The following is a 24,490-nucleotide window of genomic DNA, read 5'->3' as shown; positions in this document are numbered from 1 at the left end:
TGCATTTTCCCCTCTTGTGTTTCTTTTTCTTTGACCTAGAACAAACTTCTCCATGCTTACAATTCTCACTATTCCAAAGAAGTTTCAGTGTTAGATTTTCCCCACGCAGTGGAATGCTGTGATCCCAGTTACATTCCAGTCTCCTTCCAGCAGTGTCCACGCTTAAAAGTTTTTATTATTTATTTATTATTTAAATGATTATATATTATTATTTATTAGCAGTGATTTGTGCTAAATGATGCCTCAGGGAGGGTCCTTTTCCTGGGCCCTCAGGAAATCAGGGACCAGGTGCTGTGGGATCATCATGAAAGGGGGAGCAGCACCTCAGCAAAGCACAGAGAACTCCAAAAACATCCCAGAGCTCTTTATTTTTTTCTGGACAAACAATTTTATTTTCGGTAATGCGTCTATACACTGTACATTCAGTCACTGTGGTATATAAGCATAGCTATTTTCATACATAATCTCATAAAGTCCTTTATTTTACAATATTATCTGCATCAGGGGGAGGGGATGTGGAAAAGGGGGTGGAAAAGGACTATCAAGGTACACAGCGAAATAGATAAATATGCCAAGCTTTTTTCTTATTTTTTTTTTAAATCAGGCATTTATAAACAAGAAAGCATACATTACTTACATAAAAATAGTTCTAGAATAGTAGAGTAAGTCATAATATTGTCATTAGCAGCAGCATAGGAGAGACCAGGATAACAAAAATGTGCTGAAATGCTATTGGCTATTATAAATGTAAAGATTTATTTTTCTTCAATTGAAAAAATGTCATTTCTGTGAGTTCTTTCAATTAAAAAAAAAAAAAAAACAAAAAAAACCAAAACAACAACCAAGCCAACAAAAAAACTTCTCTCTAAAACACATGGACTGCTGAGAGGGCAGAATGGAACAAAAACCAACCTTTTGGTAATAAAATACTTTACAGTGAAAATAAGGACAAATAAAATGCAAATGATGGAGAGAAGGTTATAACCCACATTGAAAACTTGCAAAAAGATTTTGTTTTGTTTTTTTCCTAACAGACAGCAAAGGTTCTTCTCAGTTAAAAACACAACTCATAAAACAAGACAACTACCAGGTAAGAAAGAGTTTTGAAAAAGTAAACACCATATACACTTATAATACAACAGTGTAAAATGAAAAAAAGTATTTACATGTTGAATTTACTTTTAATGTTTTTTTACATTGGCTAGTTCTGTTTGAAAAGCAGAATATTATGTATAGAGTTAGCTGCTCCATAGATATGAATGTTATTGCTGTTGGTTTTTTTTTTCCCTTCGTTAAGTCTTCGTTCAGTAATAGAAACAAGGAGTAATTAAACTGAATATACAAGTAGTAATATATTTGTAGGTACAGGGAGAGTCAACAGCCTGTATGAAACACCTCTTCTCCCTTGGAACTTCTTAAAGGAAACTAAAGCACAGAAGATGGGGGGATGGAGGGGCAGCCCCTGGCCCTGGGAATGCAGCAGGGCGTGGGGGCTGCACGAAGGAAGGAAGGAAGGAAGGGAAGGAAGGAAGGAAGGAGGGAATTCCACGGGCCGGGCTCTCACAGCTTTACTGAGGTGTTGCAGGCACAGGAATGACCCCAGAGCTCCGAGCACCTTCCCACGGCCGGGGCTGCTCTGCAGAGCGCCCCTGGTGAGAATCGGCCCCTGGGGCTGGGGCAGACGCTGCTGATGGCTCTGGATTCCAAACCAGCCCCACACTCTGCAGAAACAGCTCCCCTGCCCTGCAGAGTCAACTCCGATTGTTAAACATGGCCAGGAAATGCCCCGTGCTTAAAGCCAGCCCCAACCCTGCCAGCCCCTCCCGGCAGCGGCTGCTGCTGGAGAAGGTTTGTTCCTGCTCTTCTTGCACCGTATTTCTCTTCATGATTTTAAATGTTAATTGATAGAAATGGCTTTTCACTCCCAAGGGACAAATCCTAGGGAGTTTTGGGGTGAGTTCACTGCAGGTATGGCCCTGCATGGAGTGCTGGGAGTGGGGCAGAGGGGAAAGCCCCAGCTGTAATTCTGCTCTGAGACCCTTTACCTGTGCAGCACAGCTGAGGCTGCTTGGTGCTGACTGAATATTTTACTGTTCTGCTTCTTTCTGCAGATCTCCTTCCTTCAGAAGCGTGGGAGCCTCACACCCAGGGAGTGACTGCATTTCCCTGGACACAGAGAGAAAACTCACGATGTGCTCAGGTGAGTGGCTTTTCCTGGCAGACAACAGCTGGACATGGACATTGTTGCTATTTTTTGGGGGTTATAAAGGGAGAGAAACCATCATAGAACAGGGGGAAAAACCCAAATAAGCAAAACTTCCAAAGCCAGGCTTCCATGAGCCGCCACAGGAGCGGGGTCTGTTCTCTGTGTGGTTCCCAACACGGCAGTAAAGCAGAGCACAAGGGACTTGAAATGCACAAAAATGATCAGCTACAGCTACACTTGTTTAGTTTCCCTTGAAGAAATAAGTGGATAATACAGATCTGGAAATCATAAGGCTGAGAACATTTTTCTGCATACTGCATAACAAAAGAACCCCTTTACATAAGACAGTAATAATGCCCATTAATGACTATATGGCAGAGTTTAATCCATGCATATGATTTAATAATCGCAGAAAAAAAACATACAAAGAAAATAAAACCCCACATTAAAAAAAAAAAACAAAACAAAAACAAAACCTGCTCAAGCATAATCAAAATTCCTTTTGCATTGCACTTTAGAAGGAGAGCTGCACCTAGAGCCAGTCTCCAGTATCCCAAACACACAAGGGCCAACCCCTGTATCCACAGACAGGTTCAGGTCATTGACTTGGTGTGACTGTTTCTTGCTCCCAACAGTTTTACATTGTCCAGTAATTCCACTCCTTTCTTATTTCTTCTTTTTTGTACCTAAAACATACATATGAACGTCTTTGTTAATGCTCACAGTTACTATAATGGTTACTATAATGGTTTCAAGCAAACAGCTCTTGTTTAAAAAAAAAAAAAATCTCTCTAATGTACTGTAAGTAAATACCATAATTTTAGGATTGGAAGCCGCTTTCTGTCTACTGGGAAATAATTTTGAAGCTTACATAGTTTGCATTAATGTCCAAAAGCAAATAAAGATTACTGGAAATATGTTTCTTCTTTTAGAATAACTCTGGGTATGATGATGCATAGGGGGTTCTCTTTTTTTTTCCTTTTTTTTTTTTAATTTATTATTATTATTATTCTTTAAGGTAAAAAAAGTGTCAGCATCGCCTAGAGAAGATGCTGAGAGGAAAAATGAGCTGGAAGGCACATCTGCAGCCCCAGATCACATTTTCACTTGTTTGAGCGTGTCAGAGGTGAGTGTTTATGGGTGAAAATTAATTTTCTCCTGATCAGTAAAGCACCAGCTTTATTCGTTAAGCACTTTTGGGAGCATCTCTGCTGCTCCCCAGCTTGGGTCATACACAGCCACAAAACCAGGTTCTAACTGAACCAGCAGCACAGGGGGAATTCCTGCTCTGGGGACTCTGGACCTGCTGGATCCTCCTTTGCTTACACGGATGCTGACGGAGCTGTCAGTGGTGGCAGATTGGGTTCATGGTTTGCACAGCTGTTAGGGCAGAATCTCAAATGCTTGACATGTACATCTTAGGAACAGGGAATAAAATGCAGAGTAAGATTCTGACAAAGTGCAGGTTTAAAAAAAAAAATATATATAAAAAACCTCAGCACCACCCCCAAGGCAGTGATGGTTTGCTGCATTGTATCCCGGGGCCGCGGCTTGGATCCCAAAATTAAAGTAATTTCTCTTTTTAAAAACAAAAAAAAGTCTTTAAAAAAAGATGTAGGCTTATTCACAGCAGCAAAAATGTTGGTTTTCTGTTCTGTAGTATCCGACACTGCAACGTTGGACTCTCCTTGGGCACAGAAATCCTGACTGACAGTTCGGAATGGAAGCAGGGAAATACTGAATTCATGGTAAGATGGTGCAACAAGATGAGTTTTCCAGAAAACTGAAAGCTGAAGATTTCAGAATGACTTCAACACACAGATGTCTCTGCTTTGTTCCTCTACCAACTGATCATCCATTTCCTTCCTTTCTTCTTTCTCTCTTTCTTTTCCCAAGGCTGACGTGCTCCTGGGTGAAGTCTCTGAACACAGGGGGGTCTGTGGGGCTGGGCTGGGGCTCTCAACCCAACCCCTTCTGCTCCCCTCATCCCCTGCACACTCCTGCAGCTTCCCTTCTTCCTGTGTCCAGGGCAGGAAATGGACATAATTCATTCTAAGGAAAAAAATCAACTTGGAAAAGCACTCTGAACTTCTCCTACACCCACGTGACGGGATGGAACCGCGATGGCTTCTGAGATGGCTGGAAAACTGCTCCTGACATGGATGGCATCATCACCAAGAGGGGCTTCTGCACAAAGAATCCCAAAGCCTATAAAGTCATTAAAAATTGTGCATCGAAGGTTTTTTATTTTTTGTCTTTTTTTTTTTGTTTTGCTTTTAAAGGTTCATTATAAAAATCTCGTTAATTTTTTTTTTAATACCAAGTCTGTGTAATGAATTCTTTTAAATAGCTTATAAGAAAAGTCGGTTTGTTTTTAAATTCCAAAATGTTCCAACAGGCAGGAGAACACAAAGCCACTGCCGTGCTCACCTTGGACTCCGGGTTCAGCTGGACCACACTGCTTTGCTTAGAGTTTGCCAGTAGAAAATTTGCTGTGGACTTAAAAGTATTTTGTTTACAAACACTTTGTGTTTTCTAGGCACAGTAAGATGTTGTGCTATATGGATTGGGAAAAAAAGAGGCGGAATTCAGTGCTTCTGTTCTAGAGAGTAACAACATTTGCCTTCCAACTACTGAGAATCCATATTCCTAAAGTGTGTGCCAGGACACCGCTACTCACACGTGCACTCCCAGTCCCACTCTCTCCCTCCCTGTGCTGGGGATGAGGGGTCAGTTCTCCATGGGGCTCGAGGTGCTCTCACTGCTGGGCTGGCTGCTGGCTTTAGGCCACAGCTGTTCCTGAAGTTCCTTGACCACCTTCTCCAGGTGCTCCCGGGCCTCGCGCTCGTGCAGGAGGTCGGCGCGGAGCTGCTCCCGGTCGGCCTCGGCGTGCTGCAGCTTCACCTGCAGGTCCTCGATCTGCGGGACAGACACACAGACAGGGCTGTGGGACACAGAGCCTGGGCCTCCCCCAGACCTTGCACAGGGCCAGGGGAGCAAGACAATGTCTACTCCAGGCACAGGATTATCAAGCTTGAGGAAGGAATTCCCTGTTCCTTTTTTCCATACCCTGCTGCAGTACAGTGCCTGCTTAGCTTTGAAACCTAAACATTCCCAGTGACTCCAGCTCCAGAAAGGAAGGTTAAGAAACAGTTCAAGAATTCCTTAGTGCCACAGAATCTGGTCACTGCTTCAAGCATGGCTGTTATTTCTTCAGGCAGTGACAGCAGCTCAGCAAAGCAAACCCCAGGTTGGCACAGGGGATTCACTTTCAGCTCTTTTACAACGATTGTTAATGGAAGCGACCAGAAAGGGCCTTGGCTGCTGATGGGTCAGGCCTTCCCAGCTATGGATAAAAGCCCTGCAGTGTCCCCACTCTGCTCCCAGCAGGACCTGACCCGCTCCCTGACCTCCCTGTTTGGTACTTTCTGACAGAAAAGGCAGAGAAAACCCCCAGGACCGGAAGGTGCAAATACCAGAAACAGCACCCAGCATGAAAGGAAATGTCAGCAGTCAGCAAAGACTGCCACTTAACAAGGAAGGGAAACCTCCAATATTTTGGGCTAAAATGCAGGTAAACCTCCCCCATCCATGTTTGGATTTCAGTATCAAGGTAAGAAAAAGGAAGGCATAAACCACAGCTCCTCAATGGGCATTAAGCATTTAATACCTTAAGCCTACACAGAGGCATTTCCACCCTGACTCTTTTGTCTTCTCCCACCCTGGCCTGATGCTGTTTCTGTCAGACTGAGCCTGTCTAGAGAACTGCGGTTTCCTCAAAAATAATACGTGACCAACTTCCTCTTGCACCCCTAGCTGTAGCTACAAGGGTGTATAAAGCTTTATTTTAAAATTTCTCAAGACTTAAGAACTTAAGTTACAATGACATCTTATAAAATTCAGCCCTGGGAGTGAGTTACTCACAGGAGTTTTGTTACCAGCTGTGCCAGCCACAGAACAGAAGCTGCCACGTGCCCTGTGCCCAGGGACAGCTCTGGGGGCTCAGGGGTGGCTGTGACAGGGGGCTGCTGCAGGGGACACTGCCAACCTGCCAGGCCTGGCCTCAAAAAAGAGGAATAATTGGCTACTTGAGTTCTTTTTGAGGTGATTATTAGCCTTTAAACTTAAAGGAGGGAATGCATTAAGAGACTGAAAATGCCCAGTGTCACAGAGTCACCCCCAGGACACCCCTGAGCCCCCAAGCCCAGCCCAGGCCGTGTTCAGCTGCCCTGGTGCTGCTCCCCAGGGCCCTGGGGGAACGCCCAGCGCAGCAGCCCCAGGGAGGCTCTGTTTAGTCTGGACACCCCTTATCAGTGAGACATCCTGTGATGCTGAGAGGAAGCCCCACATCATTTCCTGCTCCTGGCCAGACGTGTCTCAGCAGGAGCAGGCGGCCACTCCCCTTCCCCTTATCAGAGCCCTGGAGATTGTGAGCTTGGCTTCTGCTCTTCCCCTCCTCCCTTAAAGCCACCACGCCAGGGACCTGCAGCTCCCACCTCCAGGAGCACCTGGGTCTCACCACAGGCTGCTCCTGCACTCCTGGAATTCCCTCTGCCACGAGCTTCTCAGGGCTGTGGTAAACTATGTAAAGTATTTGAAGTACATATAAATGCACACAAATTAGAGTTTGTTAAACAGAAGCTTTTGAGGGCTATGTTTGAGGGAGCTAAAGGGGCACCTGTGGCAGGTGCATGGGATGAGGTTGAATTCAGGCCCCATTTTCTGCCCTCCTGCCCTCTGTGGATGCCTGTCCCAGCTCAGAGCAGGGCTGGGAGCAGCGCCTGGCAGGGGCAGCAGGAGGGAGCTGAGGAGCTGCTCCAGCCCCGCAGGGCCTCACCTGTGCTGAGTACTTGGCCCGGAGCCTGCCGGCCTCGCAGCCCTTGTCACACACGCGGATCTGCCGCGCCTGCTCCAGCTCCCGCTTCAGCCGGATCCGAGACTCGTTCGCCTCCTTCATCTTCTTCTCGTTCTCGGCCCGCAGGCGCTCGATCTCCTTCCGCAGGTTGCGCTTGGCCTCTGTCGCTTCCCTCAGCTTCTCCTTCTTGGCCACTCTCAGGAACTCCAGCTCCTGGACACAGAGGCAGGTGAGGAGTGAGCGCGAGGGAAGCCATCCAAACCACATTCCCACCTCCCGCTGGTGCTGACCGAGGCAGCCCACGGCTAAACCCCGCTCTGAACTCTGCACGAGCCCTTCTCCTTTAAATCCCGTGGAGTTCCTGCACTCCAGCTACCCCGAAGCCCAGGATAACAAAAACCTCAGCGCTACAGCCCCATTTTGCTTTGTCAAGCAGAATAGCTGCGACCATCTGGGCCTGAATAAAGATGAACTGCAGTTGGAGAGAGCTCCAGCACCAGCTCCACGTTCCAAACCACCCGACTGCAGTGCCTGGGCTGGAGCTGAAGGCTCTGAAGATGCACAACGTGCAAAGTGCAGTTCTGAGCGTCCTTTGTGTACAGCAGAGCTCAACAGGACACCAGAAATCAGCTCCATTTTATCAAGCCCCCACCCAAAACCCACTCAAGACAAGGACAGAACACAAACTGTGTCTTTCCTAGCTCTGGGGTGCTGTAGGTGACTGGGGTGAGCCCCAAGACTCCTGACAACCAGCTCATGGACTGCTCAGTCACAAGAGCTGGAAAACTCTAGGCTAAAACCTGAAGCTGAATGGAAACCACATTTTGCTCTGGGAACTGCCACTCCCCCTGTCCAGGCTGGGAGCTGCTGCCTTGGAATCTCAAATCCATGAGGGAACCATTAATTGAAGTGATAATGATAAGGAACCTTCAAGGTACAGAGGAAGAAACCCATAAATTGTTAAAATACTCGTTCACAGCAAGCACAGAGATGTGGCTCATGCTTCCTAAATGGTTAAATCAGAAACTAAAGATCTATTTTTTCCCCCAGAAGCAGCATTTCCTCCCTGTCCGAGTCAAACCCTCCAGCCCTGGTTGCTGTGAAGTAGCACTGCAGGGTCATGGGAAATTCACTCTTTTGACAATCTCACTTCCCAGCCAGGCTGGAAGTTAGCCTGGCCATGCCTGTGGAAATACACACACAGCCCCTGGAAGTACCCAGAACCTCTGGAAACACATAGAGCCCCTGGAAGTACACACACACATACACACACACATATAATGCATAAATGTTTACTCTTAAATACATAAAATAAAACACAGATTTACTGGAACACAAAGGAATTAAGCCATTTGCTCAGGGTAACTAAAAAAGAGAGCATCACTGCTGGTTTTGTGTCTCAAACCAGGCCCTTATTTACTCCATCCCATGGATTCCAGCCCCAGCTTGGGAACAGCTCCACACCAAATATTCAAAGAGGACACACAAATCTTCCACGCTGGCTCCTCCTTCTATTTCTCTGCACTCTTTTTACCCCATCTCAAATAAAAGCCAGTTCCCCCATCACTGAGCCCTGCAGCCCTGCCTGACCATGGACACACTGATGCATCCAGGAATTCCTTATTTATTCCAGAAAGAAGGAGCTGCTTCCCTGCCTGAAGCTCGGCAGTGTGGCCAGTGGGATGCCTGACAAAGCCCTCAGTTCAGCTGTGGCCGTGTCCCAGGAACACCCTCCCTCACAGAGCCTTTAAACTCCAGCTAAAGCCTCCAGAAATGTTTCCTGTTCAGTGAAATGAAAACAAAATAAACTCTGCTGGACTAGAAGATTTTTTCAGTAATGAAAAAATGTTGATTTTGGTAACCATGGATTTATAACCCAAGGAAAAACAGGTGGCAAGCTTAAAAACATAAGACTGGTTCCTGTGCTTTGGTTTCCCAGCTGGATTTACAAACAGAGCCCCAGGAGAGGCTGTTGCTATTTGGGAAAAATGAGGCAATTCCTTTTTCAGAGCTCCCTGCTGGGCTGTACCTGGCAGGGCAGGGCAGCCTTACCTGGTGCAGGCTGCGCTTGGCCTGCAGGGCAGCGTTCAGCTTCTCCTCCTGCTTCACCCTCATCTTCACCACCTCGTGCAGGAACTTCTCTTTGGCTTCTTTTGTGTCCAGGCCACTGTCCAGGGCCTGCCTGAGGTGCTCCAGCTCAGCCTCCAGCCCGCTGCTGTGGGGGTCAGGGTGTGCAGCCACCTCGTAGGAGCTGTTGACAGGGGCTGGGGGCTGCATCCCAGGGGAGCTCATGTCCTTGGCAGAGCTGGAGGAGGTGAAGGATGGGGAGGAGAGCGAGGATAAGGAGGAGGTGACTGGAAAAAAGAAACATTGAAAATTAATTTTAAAATGTCAATAATTAAGACATAATTATATACAGCTCGTATATGTATTATACAGCTCAAAATGTGCTGAGGCCCTTTTGTACAGAGACACTTGATAATCAATTTTAAATAGGAAAGGAAATTAAAAACCTACTCATTTTATACTTTGATACTTGAAAAATGATGAAAATGCAACCTTGACTTAAGGGACTGAGTTCAATTTGTTTGAACTGTGACTGCACCTCCTGTCACAAAGGTACCATGGAGGCACTGGGCTTCCACAATTCCATTTAAACCCCACAGAAACTGCACAGGAACCGCTGCAAAAACCCCAACCCAAACAAAGGCAGCCACAAGCGTCACTTACACTCTTCCCTGGTTTCTACTTCAATCTCTGCCTCTGACTCCTTGTCCTCCTCGGGGGCCGTGCTGGCCGCGGTGGCGGCGGCGGCCTCGGGCACAGCCGAGTGCTCTGGGCCGTGTTTCCTCTTCCTGGGCTGCCCTGAGCCCAGGGCCTCGCTGCCCCGGGACACCACCGTGGCACAGGGGGGGTTGCTCACCATCTTCTGCTGGGCTGGAGGGGCCAGGGCCACGTTGGGGGCCACGGCGCTCTCAAAGCTCTTGTAGGAGTAAAAGCTGGTGTGGGGGGAGGCAGGAGGAGGAGAAAATGGTCACAGTCCTGGCTTTGGAGAGCTTCCCACTCCAGAGTCACACTGCAAACACCCACAGTGAATCCCACTGATTTCCACCAGCTGAGAACCTGCCCGTGGCACTGTTTAGTGCTTTGCCCTCATTAAACCCAGGGATCCCATCCCAGGAGCACCAAGGAGATGAGACCTCCCAGAGCCTAAAAGGCCTAAAGCTGTTTCCTCTGCTCTTCATGGCACTGTTGTTTTAACCAACTGCACAGCTGGATTTGTGTCTATCCACAAAAGGTTTGTAAACTCAAACCAGCACTTCCTTAAGGAAAACCATGGAGTGGAAAAGCATCTCCTTGTGCCTCTGTGATTCTGACACACACCTGAGTGTCCATGTGTAAAACCACAGGTACAACAACCAACAGACCTTCGGTTAAACCTTGGTGTTAAAGGGGAGCATTAACATGACATCAAATACATGGAATTTTGCAAAAAGTAGAGCAAAGACTTTGTAACTTCAATTTAGCACCTATAACATGATGTGGTATCAGTTAAAATTTCTCCTGGAGCTGTTGTAGGTGGACAAGGACACTTACACCACTTCTCTCCCTACCTAGTTTAAAAATTAGGATATGCTGATAGACATTTTCCCTTCTATTTTCCTTTTTTAAAAATCAATCCCCACAGCTTCTAAGAAACTTATTCATAAGGGCAGCACAATATGTTCTCCATAATACTCCCTAAAAACACCTGGTCACTTAAGTCAAACTTTCCAAAGAAATCATCCCCCTCAGGCAGAAACCAGGCTCGGAGCTTTTTCAGAGTGCACAGCTCCAGTCTGGCCCAGGGCTGTGGAACTGCCCTGGGACTTTCTGCTCTCAGGGGACACCGAGGTCCCACCTGCTGTGGGTGACTCACTCGGGGCTGCTCCTCTCCCAGAGCAGAGCCTGGTTGGTGTCTGGGCAGGTCTGACAGGCTGAGGAGCCAGGACCCCCGGGCCAGGGCACACAGAGGCTCTGGGGATCTCTGCTGCCCCCCGGCCTCCCTGGCACGGTGGCGAGGGGAGAGGATGGAGCTGGGCTGGGACAGGAGCCTGGCAATGGCTGCACCTCCCTGACCCCTGCCCAGGACAGGGACCCCATCCTGAACATTGGCTGCACCCCCAGGTGTCCCAGCAGCCTCCAGCTGACCCTTCGATGGCGGGTGCCACCTTTAACCCCTTCACGCACAAAGCAGCAACGCTTCTTGTGTTTCCTTTCTGCAGACAAAACCCTGCAGCTGCAAAGGCTCTGAGCGAGCACGGGGACAAACCCAGGGGCAGCTGGCAGCCCCTGTCCCGTGCTGTGTCCCTACCTGTCCCGGATGAGGGCGGGCAGGTGGCTGGAGAGCTCCTTCTCGCTGGCAGACACCGCGGGGGACCAGGGCCGGAAGGCGGAGAGGCGCTGCCGGGGGTGCACACAGCCGATGCTCTGGGGACACACAGGACACCAGTGACCCCACAACCTCTGAAAGCATCAGTCCCCCCCAGAGGGGACCTGGGGCTGCCCAGGGCACCCTCAGTCACCCCCACAGCTGCTCCCCACTGGCCACGACTTCCTTGCTCAGGGGTTCTGCTGGCCCTCGTGGGTTTTGCTGCGGTTTGGAGGGATCACAAAGAGCCACAAACAAATCCTGAGCCTTGCAGCATTCCTGTACCTCAAAGGCACAAGGGAATTCCTTACTTCCCTGGCACAATCCAGGTCAATGAGCACTGGAGGGTGACAAGGAATCTGGGGGGACTGTGTAGCTCAATGCTGACTAGGAAAAGGATGGAAATGTTACTAATTTAGAAACCCTGGGCATGTTCTTTCCTTCATTTTCTCCTCTGGTCTCAGTAGAGTGATGCTTTGTGCCAATTTGATCTCTCTTGATTACAAAATATTCAACAATCACCTTATTAGATGAACTGGATAAGGACCGTAACCAACTGGATTGTTTTTCCTTCTCAGAAGAAGCTGGAGATTGGGAAGCAGAGTCATCTATTTTGGGCTTTTTGGAAGCAGGAGGATCTGAAGAGACCTGAAACAAAGACCAAAAAAATCAAAGTCAGATTCCTCATTTTGCAATCAGCTTAGAAACGAGTTATAAAGCAAAAGCAAATTTTGTTATTAAGGAGGAAGAAACTCTGGATGTTTTTCTTCTTTTTTCAAATGTAAGGCCAAACAAAGGAGTGCAAACAAGGGGCAGACACAGACTGTGACATAACAGACTTCACTCCTCCATGGGAGACACTCGGGTCAAGTGTGCATGGCACAGGAGTGATGGGCACTGATCAAAGGGAGACACTGCTCCAAGCTGAAGAGAACTATCAGCCTTTTATGATTTCTGCATGCAGAAAGGTAAGTTTAATGTGGTTGCTGAACTGGAAAGATTATTTTAAACGAGAACAGAACAGACTTTGTTATTCTGTTTGCAGCGGTTGTTATGCCGATGACTTCACTACCCCACAGCTGCAGTGGATTCTGGGGGTGCTGCCAAGAGCTGCTTTGCCTTTTCCACAAGTGGCTCAGCTTGGCCCATAAATCATCCTCAAGCATAAGAAAGTCCTTTGGCAAGCAAAATCCCTTTCCTTCAACACTGTGAAGGAATAAAATTCCTACAGTCCCAGCGTGGCTTGCAAAAAAATTGGTAACTACTGGTTTAACTGGTGCACTGGGGATAGCAGCTTGAAGGGCTGCCAGTACAAACACCTCTCACAGCAGGGAGGGAGAAGGTTCTGGACCTTGTGCTGCATCATGACCAGAAACAATAAAAGAAACATCCCACCCCTGTTTCCATTCCTTTTTGTGTCTTTTTGCAGTTCTGCACTCTCCACCTTTCCCCATTCCCACCCAGCCTGGCTCCCAGAAGGATGGCAGAACCACACTGCAGTCATTAATAATTGCTCATATTTGCATTCATTTGTTTCATCCTTTCACTTCACCGTGATTTTTGTGGGCAAACAAGTGTTGATCCAGGTGTGTCTGGAGAATCTGGGCTGGCAATATCCTGGGAGCCCAGTGACAGGAAGGACCTCGTTTGCCAATGTGCTCTGAAAATCAGTCCCCTCAAGGCACCTTCAGCTGGGAACTCAGAGGCTCCTTCTCCAGCTGATACTGAACCCTGAGCACTGTGATTGAAATGATTTACCTGAAAAGCACCTCCAGAATTGTCCAAATGCCCTTCTCAGGCCTCTCCACCCAAGAGCTCTCTAACTGCACCCCCTTAAGTGCCCTGATGAGGAGGAAGTTCCAGCCTCAGTCCATGCAGAGCCTGCTGATCCCATGGGAGCAGGGCAGATCATTGTGCAGCCCCTGCCAGCCCGTCTGGCATCACCCCCTCTGCCCTGCCAGGCCTGGAGGGCTCAGCACAGCATTCCCTGGCACTGGGGAGCCTGGGGCAGCTTTCCATGCACAGCAGATGAAGGAGGATGACATGGGAGGGGTGTGGGGGTGTGTGTGTGCAACCCCCAGGACAAAATTAGCCCGTGCCAGTGCCAAATTCCAGCTCCATGGGATTTGCAGCAGATTCTCTGGGCACAGCTTCAGGCTTCCCCAGGGCTGCCTCCTGCCCAGCCAGGGCACGGGGCCTCCCCTCAGACCCAACGAGGAAAGGGCATTCCTGAGCCCTTCTCTAGAAAACACAGCACAATGCACTGGAAAAGATTTGCTTTTGCTCTGGGAGATGCTGCCTGTGCAGAATTAGTGACAGCATGGGAAAGGCATTTGGCAAGGGGCTGCTGATCCCAGCCCGAGCCGCTGGGGACAGGAGCTGTGTGGGGAGGGGACTCAGCCTGCAGGGTGGGGAGGAAGGGGGGCTTGGAATGAAAAAGGCAACAGGTGGCAAGACTCAGCAGGGAACCCGGCCCTCCCCCGTCCGTCCGTCCGTCTGTCCGTCCGTCCTGAACATTCTGTCCAGGCAGGAACGGGACAGGCCCCAGGCTGGGCCCAGAGCAGCGCCCCAGGCACCCCCAGCTCTGGGAGTGGGGACAGGGACAGCCCTGGAAAGGCTGGGGGTGATGTTCCAGCAGAATGATCTCCTCTGCATTTTTAAAGGAATTCTCTCAATCCTTCTCCACTGTCCCCTCTCTTCTGCCTTCAGGTCAGGGCTGACCCCCAGGACCAGGAGGGGCTGAGCACACCTGGGAAATGCTGCTCCAGTTCCACGCCCAGGAGCCCGTGCTGAGCTGGAAACACGGGGTGCAGCAGGGAACAAGCAGCACAGGAGGGAGGGGTGTACACAGGGAAAACGGGGCTGTGCTCCCCAGAGGATGGACAGGGGCAGACAGGAGGTGCTGAGGTTTTTCTGCCCTGAATCTTCTCCACCCTGGGCACTCCTGGGAACCCAGAGCTGGAGCAGCACCCCAGGGGACTCAGTGGTTTGGGCGCTGCTGTGCTCACTCCTCCAATCCCTGTCCCACCTGATTCCATGGATCATTACAGGTTTAAGGCAGATTTGCCTCTTGGCAGATGCTTTAAAAAACCCACCTTGGATTTGGGTTTCAGTTTAACAATGTAAAAATGCACCAATTCCAGTAGTTTCTACTACAGGAAGAGACTCAGATGTGGAACAAGGCAGACACTGAGCACCAGATCTGCTCTCCATGTGACTCAGCCATTACATCCCACTGCAGGACACATTCCAGGCACCAAATACCCCACTCTGACACTTCAGCCCAGCCACAGCAGCCAGCAAACCTTGGGACTGCTTCAAATGGGGATGATTTGATTTCATTTTTTCCTCTGTGCCAAATAATGAAACACACACCAAGTTGCAAAAGAAATACTGAAAATCCAATCGAGCTTTTTTGCCATCTTCATAAACGATTTATGAAACACTCAAACAAAAACTCGAGAAGACTGAAATAAATATTTCCTTATTGCCTATTCATTTTTATTTCCATTGGAGGCAGTTTAATAATCTGCTGTCAAATGGGCCTTGTGCTGGACACAGCCACTTGTTAATAAGCATTTTCTCCAATCCACAGATGGAAGAAACTGCAGGATACAAAGTGGGCCCAGAAATGCTTACGTGAAACATTTACTTAAGCTTCGGGTCTGTTGGTTTCTGAAGCAAAATTCAGGGGAAAATAGATACAGAAAGATTTATACAGTCACTAAAAAAAGCTTTCAGAGGTGCATTCCAAAGGGAAATTTGGGCCTGTGAACTTTGCCAGCCATTTTAAGGCAAACCGAAATGAGGCGGCTCAGCTTGGCCTGCAGCCAGCCAGGGCCACATTTGACATGTCAGATCAAATCTTCTACTTCAATTAAATATTACAGTAACAAACCATGAGACCAGTGGAAAGAATTTTTGACCCTCTCCTTCTCAGGAAGACAAACCTTCCCTGGAGCTCTGCACCAGGAGCAGAACCAGCAGCTGCAGGTCAGGCACCTCAACAGCACCTTTTGCTACAAAGGCAATGGAAAATGAGCCCAGGAAAAACTCTTCTGTTTGAAGATGTGGGAGTGCTCACAGGTATGATTCTTGGTGCCCTAGTGTCTACCAAAATACATTTCCTGAATAATTCACTTTTTTCCCCCTGCTGTATCCCAGTGTCACACATCTGGACTGGGCAAAGGCTTTTGCTCCCTCCTCACCCTTTGCTACTCTGCCCCAAACCCACAACATGTGGTACTGAAAACTGGGCTGCTTTTGCCTTGTTAAGAATGAAAACATCAACAAATGGAAAACACTTAGGAGGCCTCCATACCTGTGAATTTTTAGCTGGGAAATGTACCTTCAAAAATCAGCCCATGCTCCAAATCCTCGCCTACCCTCTGCTGATAAAATCTCCCCAACCTGGGTCTGAGTTGGGCAATGAATCCCAAATCCTGGTTAAAGACAGAGATGTGGTAAAGCAGGGCAGTGGCACAGGTTTGTCTGAGCCAGGTGTGACTGCACTTTGTGCTGCTTCCACTGAGGAATCCATGCCTTGGCCTCATCCCCTCCTTCAGAACAGGGATGGGAAATGTGGCCCCAGCCCAGCAGGAATCCTGGCACATCGTGTGGCATCTTTAGAAATAAAAGATTTCATGTCCCCAGAGCTACTGAGCAATCCCAACCCAGAGAAATCTGCATTCTTGAGAAATTAATTGGCAAAATACTGCAAGGCTGCAGAATTCCATTTTGTATCCTTAAGGCAGGTGTAAATCAGAAACAATTCTGCTGGAAAAGCAGGGATGAGCAGAGAAAACACAACCTGGGCTGTAAACGTGCAGGGTCCTGTCAGGCCCTGCTCATTGTCACCCGGGAGCTCCCTCAGTCACACCCCAGGCCGGGTGGAGCTTCCTGTCCCTGCCTGGGCACAGAGGCTCAGCCGCGTTCTCAGCAGGGCAGCAACCACCAGGGCTGGGCTGCTGAAACCCAGAGAGCCAGGCAGGCTCTGCTGGGCTGAACATGCCAGACAGCAGCACTGGGCCAACAGGGAGCACCCTGTGCCCCCAAGGAGCGCAAACCTCTGGATTTTGTGGTGCTCTGAACTCCAGAAAATATCTGAGCAAGCAGGGTGTGAGCCCTGTTCCTGCTGCACAAAGGGCACGGTGAGAAATGCAAGTGGAAGTGAGAAAGAGAATTTCCAGGGTCTGTTCTAGGTGGCTTTCCTGGGTCACTTGGTGAGCACAGAGCAGCCACACCCAGCGAGCAGCAGACAGAAAATGGGTAACACCACTGACCCATTTTGAAAGGGTGCCATGACATTTATCTCCTGCTTCGACTTGGAACAGAAGGATGCAGAGTTTTATTTTAAGCCCAGTGAAGCGCTGGCTCGGAGTGGCCACTCCTCCCAGGACACATTTTTCAGGCTCCTGCTGGCACAGGGATTAAGAAGTTCCCCAGTTGTGTAAATGGCATTTCAGAAGGAATGTACCTTGACCAGTGACAAGGATTCAAATCTGCTTCTGGAGGTTACTGAGACCACAATTCCCACACCTGGGAGCTGAACCTGGAATTTTCCACGTGCTGCTCTCACAAATCACAGGCCTGAGTCTCCAGAAGAACAGACTGAACCACAGGACGAGGGACAGGGCTCTGACAGCTGCTTTCAAATTTCCAGTTAAAATCAAATTTTAAAATGCCCAGTGGAGGCTCCTGCCCTGTGGGAAAAGGGCCCTTGATCCACATCCTTTAAGCCTCCAGGAGCACGTTGCCCATGGCCAGAACACTTCTTGCCAAAGCCTCTTTGTGACGTGGTCCAGAAGTGATTAATGAGGTATTAGAGGTCTTTGTAGGGACTGCACTTTCACGTGGATTAGAGGAATAAATATATGCAGGTACAGATTGAAAGCTGGGGAGGGTTGTCTCCATAATAAAAAAAGCTAAAAATAAAGCTGTGCCACGGAGCTGTAAGAAGATTTACTGCTTGTCTACTGGAGATATTTAAAAGAGAAAAAACCTACCACACTGCAGTGTCAGTTCCAGGGAGCGTATGGAGCATTTATTTTTCTTTCTTTTTTTTTTTTACAATTTTGGTTTCATTGGGCAGGAATCCAGACTTTCCATCTCTTCCCTTTTTTTTTTTTTTCTTTTGCTGCTATGGTGGAAGCACAAGGACTCCTTTTCCCCTGTCATTTTGGGATGTGTGATTATGGGAAGTATTTGCTTTCTATTCCTGCCTTCCCAGCACACCCTGGCTGCCAGGGTGTCCCCCAGGGCTGACCTGGGGGGAATCTCCACCACCCAAACCTGCCAGGCACAGCCAGGGAAGGAGCTGGGCAAAAATCCCTCCTGCACTGCCCTCTCTCCCTGGCCCTGGGGGTGTTGTGGCCTCCCTGGCTGTGCACAGGGCTGGTTTGCCATGCAAACACCTTCCCAGCTGGGCTGGAAGAACTGGATGGAAGAGGAGATGGTTTGGTCATGTTGGCAGCATTGGGAAGTCCACCTAAAAAACCTGGGAACTGAGTTTTTCTCACACCTGTGCAAAAATCTTTAATTTCTATGGAAACCTCTCCAGAATTTACAACAGCAGAAGTGGAAAGGGACTGGGCTGTTTTATTTCAGACAGTTTAAAGCAAAGTCCTGCAAGTACCCTTTGATGAATTCATTTTGTAAAGGCAAATTTAAATTATTTTCTAGAACACTCTACATAGCCCCTGGCATAAGTCATCATCCATTTTCAAAGCTTCTTGGCTAGCATAAAAGAAAGAAAAAAAAAACCCCTTTTCTCTCCTGTCTCAACATTTCTTTCCTTTTATTCCTTTAGCACAAAAATTAGGCCAGATGACATCTGCTGATTGCACTTTTCCTTGGGAGCAAACACAAGGCATTTCTAGCAAGCTGTGCTCCAGCAAAGCCAGCAAGCACCTCCCAGGCACACCCAGAGCCACAAACTTCAGTCTCAGATGCAGGGAGAAAAGGCAAATCTCTCCTAATTCTCACCCACTGGTGAAGCTGCTGGCATTCTTTGGGCCACTGCAATTTAGGAACTTTTTTTCCTAAGTTCCATGAACTTGGACATGATGAAGATTCTACCTGGGAACCTGCATTGATAAAAAATGCTCAGCCAGCTCACCTGGCTGTCTAACCCCTGATCTCTACAATGATGCTTTTAATTTATTGTTCTCCTGCTACATCTATCACATGGAATTACTCTTGGATATAAATATGGATCTATAACTCTTCAAATCTTCTATAAATAATGACTTCTTAATAGCCATTCTCTTGGTCCCAAAATTCTGTGAACCTTTAGTAGTTGCTCACAAAATCACTATTTCCCATCCAGAGGGATTTTGATTCCTGCAGAAATCCCCCTGCCATGGGCAGAGCACAAACCCACTGTGGGGTGATGCCCTCAGCCCAGATGGGAACTCTGAAATAAGGCAGGAAAAAAAGGAAAAGCCACGTGAGAATGTGGCTACCTTAGTGTTAATAAACCCCTCCAATGAAGCACCCCTGATTTGTTGATTTTTCTGGTAAAAAACCCTCTGCAAAGAGCTGATAATTTGTTACATGATGCCCTTGCCTTCTGCCTCTTGGCTAATGCACCTGGAAGCCTTTGCCACTGGCTAAGAGGCTGTTTTGCCTTTCCAGTGGAAACTGAAAGTTACAGCTTGAAAAGAATTCCCTGCCCTGTGGTTTGAATCAAAACCAAGCAGCTCCAGTGCCCCTTCCCCTGGCTGGGCAGGGCCAGGGCTGGAGGCCAGGGCAGTCAGAGGGGCTGAGCACAGGGCATGGCCCCTTTTCCTCTGGCTGCTTTTCTTGGCAGCAGCTCCTGGGAACTCTGGGATGCCCTGTCAGGAGCAGGGGAAGGAGAGTGACCAAGGGAGGGGAACGTGGCCAGGGATCTGTGTCCCAGAAAACACTTCTGGCACTGGGGAAGAACCAAGCGATGCCATCAGGTTCAGCAAGGAAAAGCAGAATTTCCTCTGGGCCCAGTCTGTGGGGTCACAGTTCTGGGAATTAAAAAGCCCTTTGTGAATAGAATTTTCTCCTCACATTTTCTCTGCCATGCAGGCAGGCTCTGTTGCTGTAACTGACTCAGGTTCCAGCTCCATCTGCTCCTGGATTGTGGAGTCAAGTCCACTCTGCCAGCCAGAACCTCAGTTTGGTCTCCAGTGTTACATAAACGGACCCATATTCCCCTTGTGACTTCCCCTAATTCCAGCACAGTTTAGGAAGCCAAGAGAGGACAGGGAGAGCTCTAAAACTGATAAAACTGATGGGCTTTTGATGCTCTTTTGTCAAACTCCTCTGTGGTACCTGGGGATGGAGCTGCCAAGCTGATTTGGGTGTCCCCAAGTCCCCTGCAGAGCTCCCTGGGGCAAAGAATCTGCCCCTGAAGAGCCACCAGCACCCAACCTTCTTAATTCTGGAAGGAGAAGCAAAGAGCACAGAGAAAGCCAGGTCAGGAGCCAGCCTGGACTGAGCAATCCTCCCAGTCCAGCTGAAGAATTCCCTGCCAGCCACTGCCCCCCCAGCCCCAGAGTGTGTGACACTGCTGTGAGGGCAGGGACAGCACCCTGTCACCTGAGCTGGGACAGGACCTGAGAACAGCCCAGCAATGAGCTCAGAGGCTGAAGAGCCAGTGGAGCACAGCAAGCACAGCCCCCACTGTCTGCCCACACTCACTGCATTCTTTACAGGATGCTCTCCATCCCACTGCAGGAAAATGAACTTTAGCAGCACATCTGGGTCGTTTTTTGGTCCTACAGAATAAAAACTGTACAAAACAACTGGGATCCTCAGGCTGCACAAAGGCAGCACTGCCCTACATTAATTTTTCACTGAATTTCATTTAGTTGAGATGACCACAGGGAAAGCTTCAGAGCATTCTGTGTGGAATGACAGGACACAGAGCCAGGCTCTGCTCTGGAGCCCGGGCACAATGAGGTGTAGGGAAACACCTGCAATTACCTCCACCACCTTCACAGAGTCACTGTAACATCACCACAGAATCTGCATTTTCTGCTCCACCCAGCACCCAACGCAGTTTTTAAACCCAAGACTGCTTTACATAAATATCAGTGAAAGTCAATACATTGGCCATGGATTAAAAGTTACAAATCCTATTAAGGTTACAAGGCAGTGCCATGGAAAACCCCCAGTCCCAGTGGGGAAAAACAAACCAGAGCAAGGCCTCAGATATCTAAAACCTCACACCCTGAGTCCTTCCATCAGAAGATGACCGAAGAAGAGGAGCAACCATACAGTTATAGATATTTTAGGTAATTAAGGTAACTTTCTTTAAGTTATAAGTATTTTAGCCAACGGCTTTAAGTTCCTGAGCAAATTTAATATCCTCCAAAGGAACTCAGTTTTCAGTAAAGCACTGCAAGAACACTCTGAGCAACTTCTCCACATAGAAGAGAGAGAAAACTTCAATTCTTTGCTTACAAAATGTTTTGAAAGCTGCAGACAGGCAGATGCTTCCCCAAGCACCAGACAAGCTCAGTGCTCTGCAGTTCTAGGAAAGGCACAAGGAGCTCATCCCCTTTAAGTAACATTTATTACCCCTGAACCTCCCAGAGCTCCCAGGATAAAGGCAGACAACCAATTACAGACTTAGACCTCCAAAGCTTATTTTGCTGCCTTTAGAAATAAGCATCACATGCTCTTTCCACCAGACATGGAGTTAAGGGGGTTAGGGGTGGTGCAGGAGGGGAGGAAGGAGGAGGAGGAGGAGGAGGATGAATGAAGGAGAGGAGAGGAGAGAGCCCTTGAGTTTGCTCTTCCTGCCAAAGCAGCTCTGCTGTGCCAGGAAAGGTTTGCTTTGGAGGAACCTTCCATGTTCCAGTGAGTGATTTGTCTAATCAGAATTAATTTTAGCCACAACACTGGGGTGATGCACTCACAAAAGGATTTTTATCCTTCAGAAGGTTTGGTCACCTTGAGAAAAGAGAAACACTTCCAACAGTTACCAAAAAAATGAAAATAACTGACCAGCATCACCAGGTGGGATTGCTGGGGTGTCCTGTGCAGGGCCAGCAGTTGGACTTGGATGATTTTTTTGGGTCCCTTTGAGCTCAGGATATTCTGTATAGTAGATATTATCCCCTACACTGGGATGTTCAATGTGAACACCATCACTGCAGAAGATGCCTTTAGCAAACTGGCTTGTCCAATAAACAGAGTTTTGACAAAAAGCCCACCTGTTTCTCTCCTTTTTCCCAACATAAACTCACCCTTTAACTACAGATAAGAGGAAATGCCCCATGTGTGTGAATATGGAGAGAGAAAAACACAACATTTCCAAAAACCTACTTTGTGTAACATCAGATGAGGCAGCAAAAGAGAATTTGAAAGGAAAAAACGGAAGGGGAATAGGATGGGCAGGAGGGGGAAATGTGGGACACTCCAAGAAGGCTTTCAGTTCTTGTATAACATGATAGATTTGAAGCCTTTAGGGGAGAACTGGCTGAGCAATATTGGGAGCAGCGTGACTGCACAGCCACATGGGTTGTGTCTGCTACAACTCTATTAATAGGAGAGCATAGAGGGAGCTTTCACTGTGCACGCTCCACATCCACCAACAAAACCCCTCCTTTCCCCCCCTCATGGCTACAGTGACAATGTGGGGCTCAGAATGGCTCCAGTGCCACCCCAAAGCAAACCCTTCCACTGAGAGCCCCCCAAGGCACTGCCTGGCCCCAGCTCATCCTCACCGAGCACTCAGAAAGCTCTTTTTGCCTCTATTCAGAATTAACAGGCTTTAAACACAGATTTTTTAGTGCTGAACTGCAGAACTGAGGCCTGGGTTGGTGGATGTACAAGTCCTGTTTGTGGTGCCCCAGCAATAAACAGGGCCCCTCACCACTTGGCTCTCACTTCTCACTTTGCTGTTACAATGCAAGTTCTATTCCACACCCCCCTTCTGTGGGTGGAATGGGCCTGACCCCTATAAAGATGGTCAAATAAATATCTGGTGACCTCACAAGTATGAAAATAAGCTTATTTGAAAGAAAAAGTATATCTTCAGGGGGTTTGGCAGTAACTTTCAATTATTTTTAATTGCTTGGAAAATTAAAGTAAGAAAATAGTGTGGTATAAATGTTGGGGCACATTATTAAGCAGTTTTCATAATATCTTAGCCATAAGCTTAACAGACAAAAAGGGGTTTTTTAAGCCTAGGTCATCTGTTCAATATGAATGGCCTGTCTGTTCCCAGCCTTCCTCAAGGGGTAACTGAACTGAAATATTCCATGATAGAAACCAGATTCAGTTTGACCTGGTAGGCAACGAGAACTCCCCAGAACCTTCAAGCTTTGGGTTTAATTCCAAAGCACCACGGAGCCTGGGCTGCAGCCCGTGATCAGGAACACAAAGAAAGGGGTGAGGGAAGTCTGGAGCTCTAAATGCCAACGTCCCTTCCCACACTTGCCTCTGCTCAAACCATGGGGTGAGCTTTTTTCTTATTATTGTCAACACAACCAACTTCCAAAGTGCACAGTAAGCAAGATTCCCAAAATATCAACCCAAGGCCTTTCTTTCTGTGCTTCTGCTCGTGGAATTCTGCCAGTCACAACACTGACACTGCCCCAGACCCAGCATGGGGACCAACACACAGCTGAATTCCAGGCCTCATGTTTGACTTGCTTCTTGTGTCTGATACCGGGAAGCCTCAAACCCACTTGTGCTGAACTTTTCTAAGGCAGCCTCCAATGCAGTGACTGACACACACAAGGCTTTGAGAAGTACTGGAGGTTAAAACCATGGTGAGCAGCTGAGCCCAGAGGAATCCAGACCTTACAGACAGCAGAGGTTTGTGCTGTTCCATCCCCTGGGCAGAGCAGAACTGGGATGTGTTTTGGCCACAGGGTGATATAAATTGGCAGGAAAGCCTGACCTGAAAGTCTTAGGTCAAGGAAAAGCCTGACTCAGCCCCTGAGTGCACGAGAGCAAACGCTGCCACATCAGGGGAGCTGCACAATGCCACTGCTCTGGGACACTGAAGGGTCACAGGCTCTGCATTTCAGGGCTGTTTTCATACATCCAGCACACAAGGAATGATGAATAAATAACAAATCAGGGAAGGAGGTGCTGTGCTGTAGAACAGGGACAGGAAATCTGTCTGATGCCAGGAGCTCAAGTGAGGGTGGATCATGCACAGAAGGGACTCAATAACCATAGGCTGAGTTTGCAGGAAATTGTGGTAAAATGGATGAAGGGCTCAGATCTGTGGGGTGACAACAGAAATGTCAGGGGTCTGCAGTCAGACACAAAGTGCCTTGCTCCTGGGAGCAAGAAGAGAACTCCCAGCCATTTTCCAGAGGACAGATTTGGCACAAGGTCCTGTGCTGCAGGACACTGGGTACTCCTGGGCCACTCCTTCTGTGTGTGCACCACCTATTTCAGAGCAGGCTGCACAGAGAGACAGGGATGGACACCAGGAAGATGTCTGTGTGGAAAAATGCCCTGACATTTTCCCAAAAGGACCAGCAAAACATCCATGCCAGTGTCACTCATCATGCCAGCACAATCAGTCACATCCCAGTGAAGAATCCAACAACAATGCAGTCCTGGGAGAGGGGTAATCCCAAGGTTTGCTTTGATCTCTGGAGTTCCCCATAAGGATAATTTAACCATTCTTACACTGCCACAGCTTTACTTGCTTTAAAGGATGTCTAAAGAAGCACAAAACTCCAAGAATAAAGTGCTGTAAGGATTTCACATAGCTGCAAATCACCATGCACTGAGGGGTCTCCTTCACAGAAACACCAAAGGAAAAAGGTGCACAAGTCAAGCATGAAAGAAAAATCTGAAATTAGACTGATCCCCTGGTTCACTTGTGCAACCCAACAGAAAAGGAGAGCCTGGACAGACAAATGAATGGATCAGATGTTACTGTTAGATCAGGAGTGAGAGGTTCCAACTAAAGCTTTGTATTTAATTATTCACTGCCTGCTCTCCCATGACACTGTGCCAACAACCCCTAAACCTTTACCTGCCTCACACTACAGATCTCTCTGTCCCATTT

The 24,490-nt window shown here is 48.1% G+C and overlaps 1 protein-coding gene across 1 annotated transcript in view; it reads right to left on the bottom strand.

The window, feature by feature from the left end:
• Positions 1–364: 364 nt before the first annotated feature.
• Positions 365–24,490, bottom strand: part of SKI (SKI proto-oncogene) — a 102,732-nt gene continuing 78,606 nt past the window's right edge. Inside the window, exons 3-8 of the mRNA XM_036396202.2 lie at positions 11,995–12,120; positions 11,416–11,531; positions 9,792–10,060; positions 9,114–9,415; positions 7,044–7,274; positions 365–5,125 (exon numbers count right to left, since the gene is read on the bottom strand). Coding sequence (XP_036252095.1) covers positions 4,937–5,125; positions 7,044–7,274; positions 9,114–9,415; positions 9,792–10,060; positions 11,416–11,531; positions 11,995–12,120 — 1,233 coding nt within the window. The 3' untranslated portion in view covers positions 365–4,936. The remainder of the gene's footprint in view (positions 5,126–7,043; positions 7,275–9,113; positions 9,416–9,791; positions 10,061–11,415; positions 11,532–11,994; positions 12,121–24,490) is intronic.

The sequence above is a fragment of the Molothrus ater genome, chromosome 23, assembly GCF_012460135.2.
Source record: "Molothrus ater isolate BHLD 08-10-18 breed brown headed cowbird chromosome 23, BPBGC_Mater_1.1, whole genome shotgun sequence".
NCBI lineage: Eukaryota > Metazoa > Chordata > Aves > Passeriformes > Icteridae > Molothrus > Molothrus ater.
The sequence above is the reverse complement of the archived record's forward strand: the minus strand, read 5'-3'. Positions and strand labels throughout refer to the sequence as shown.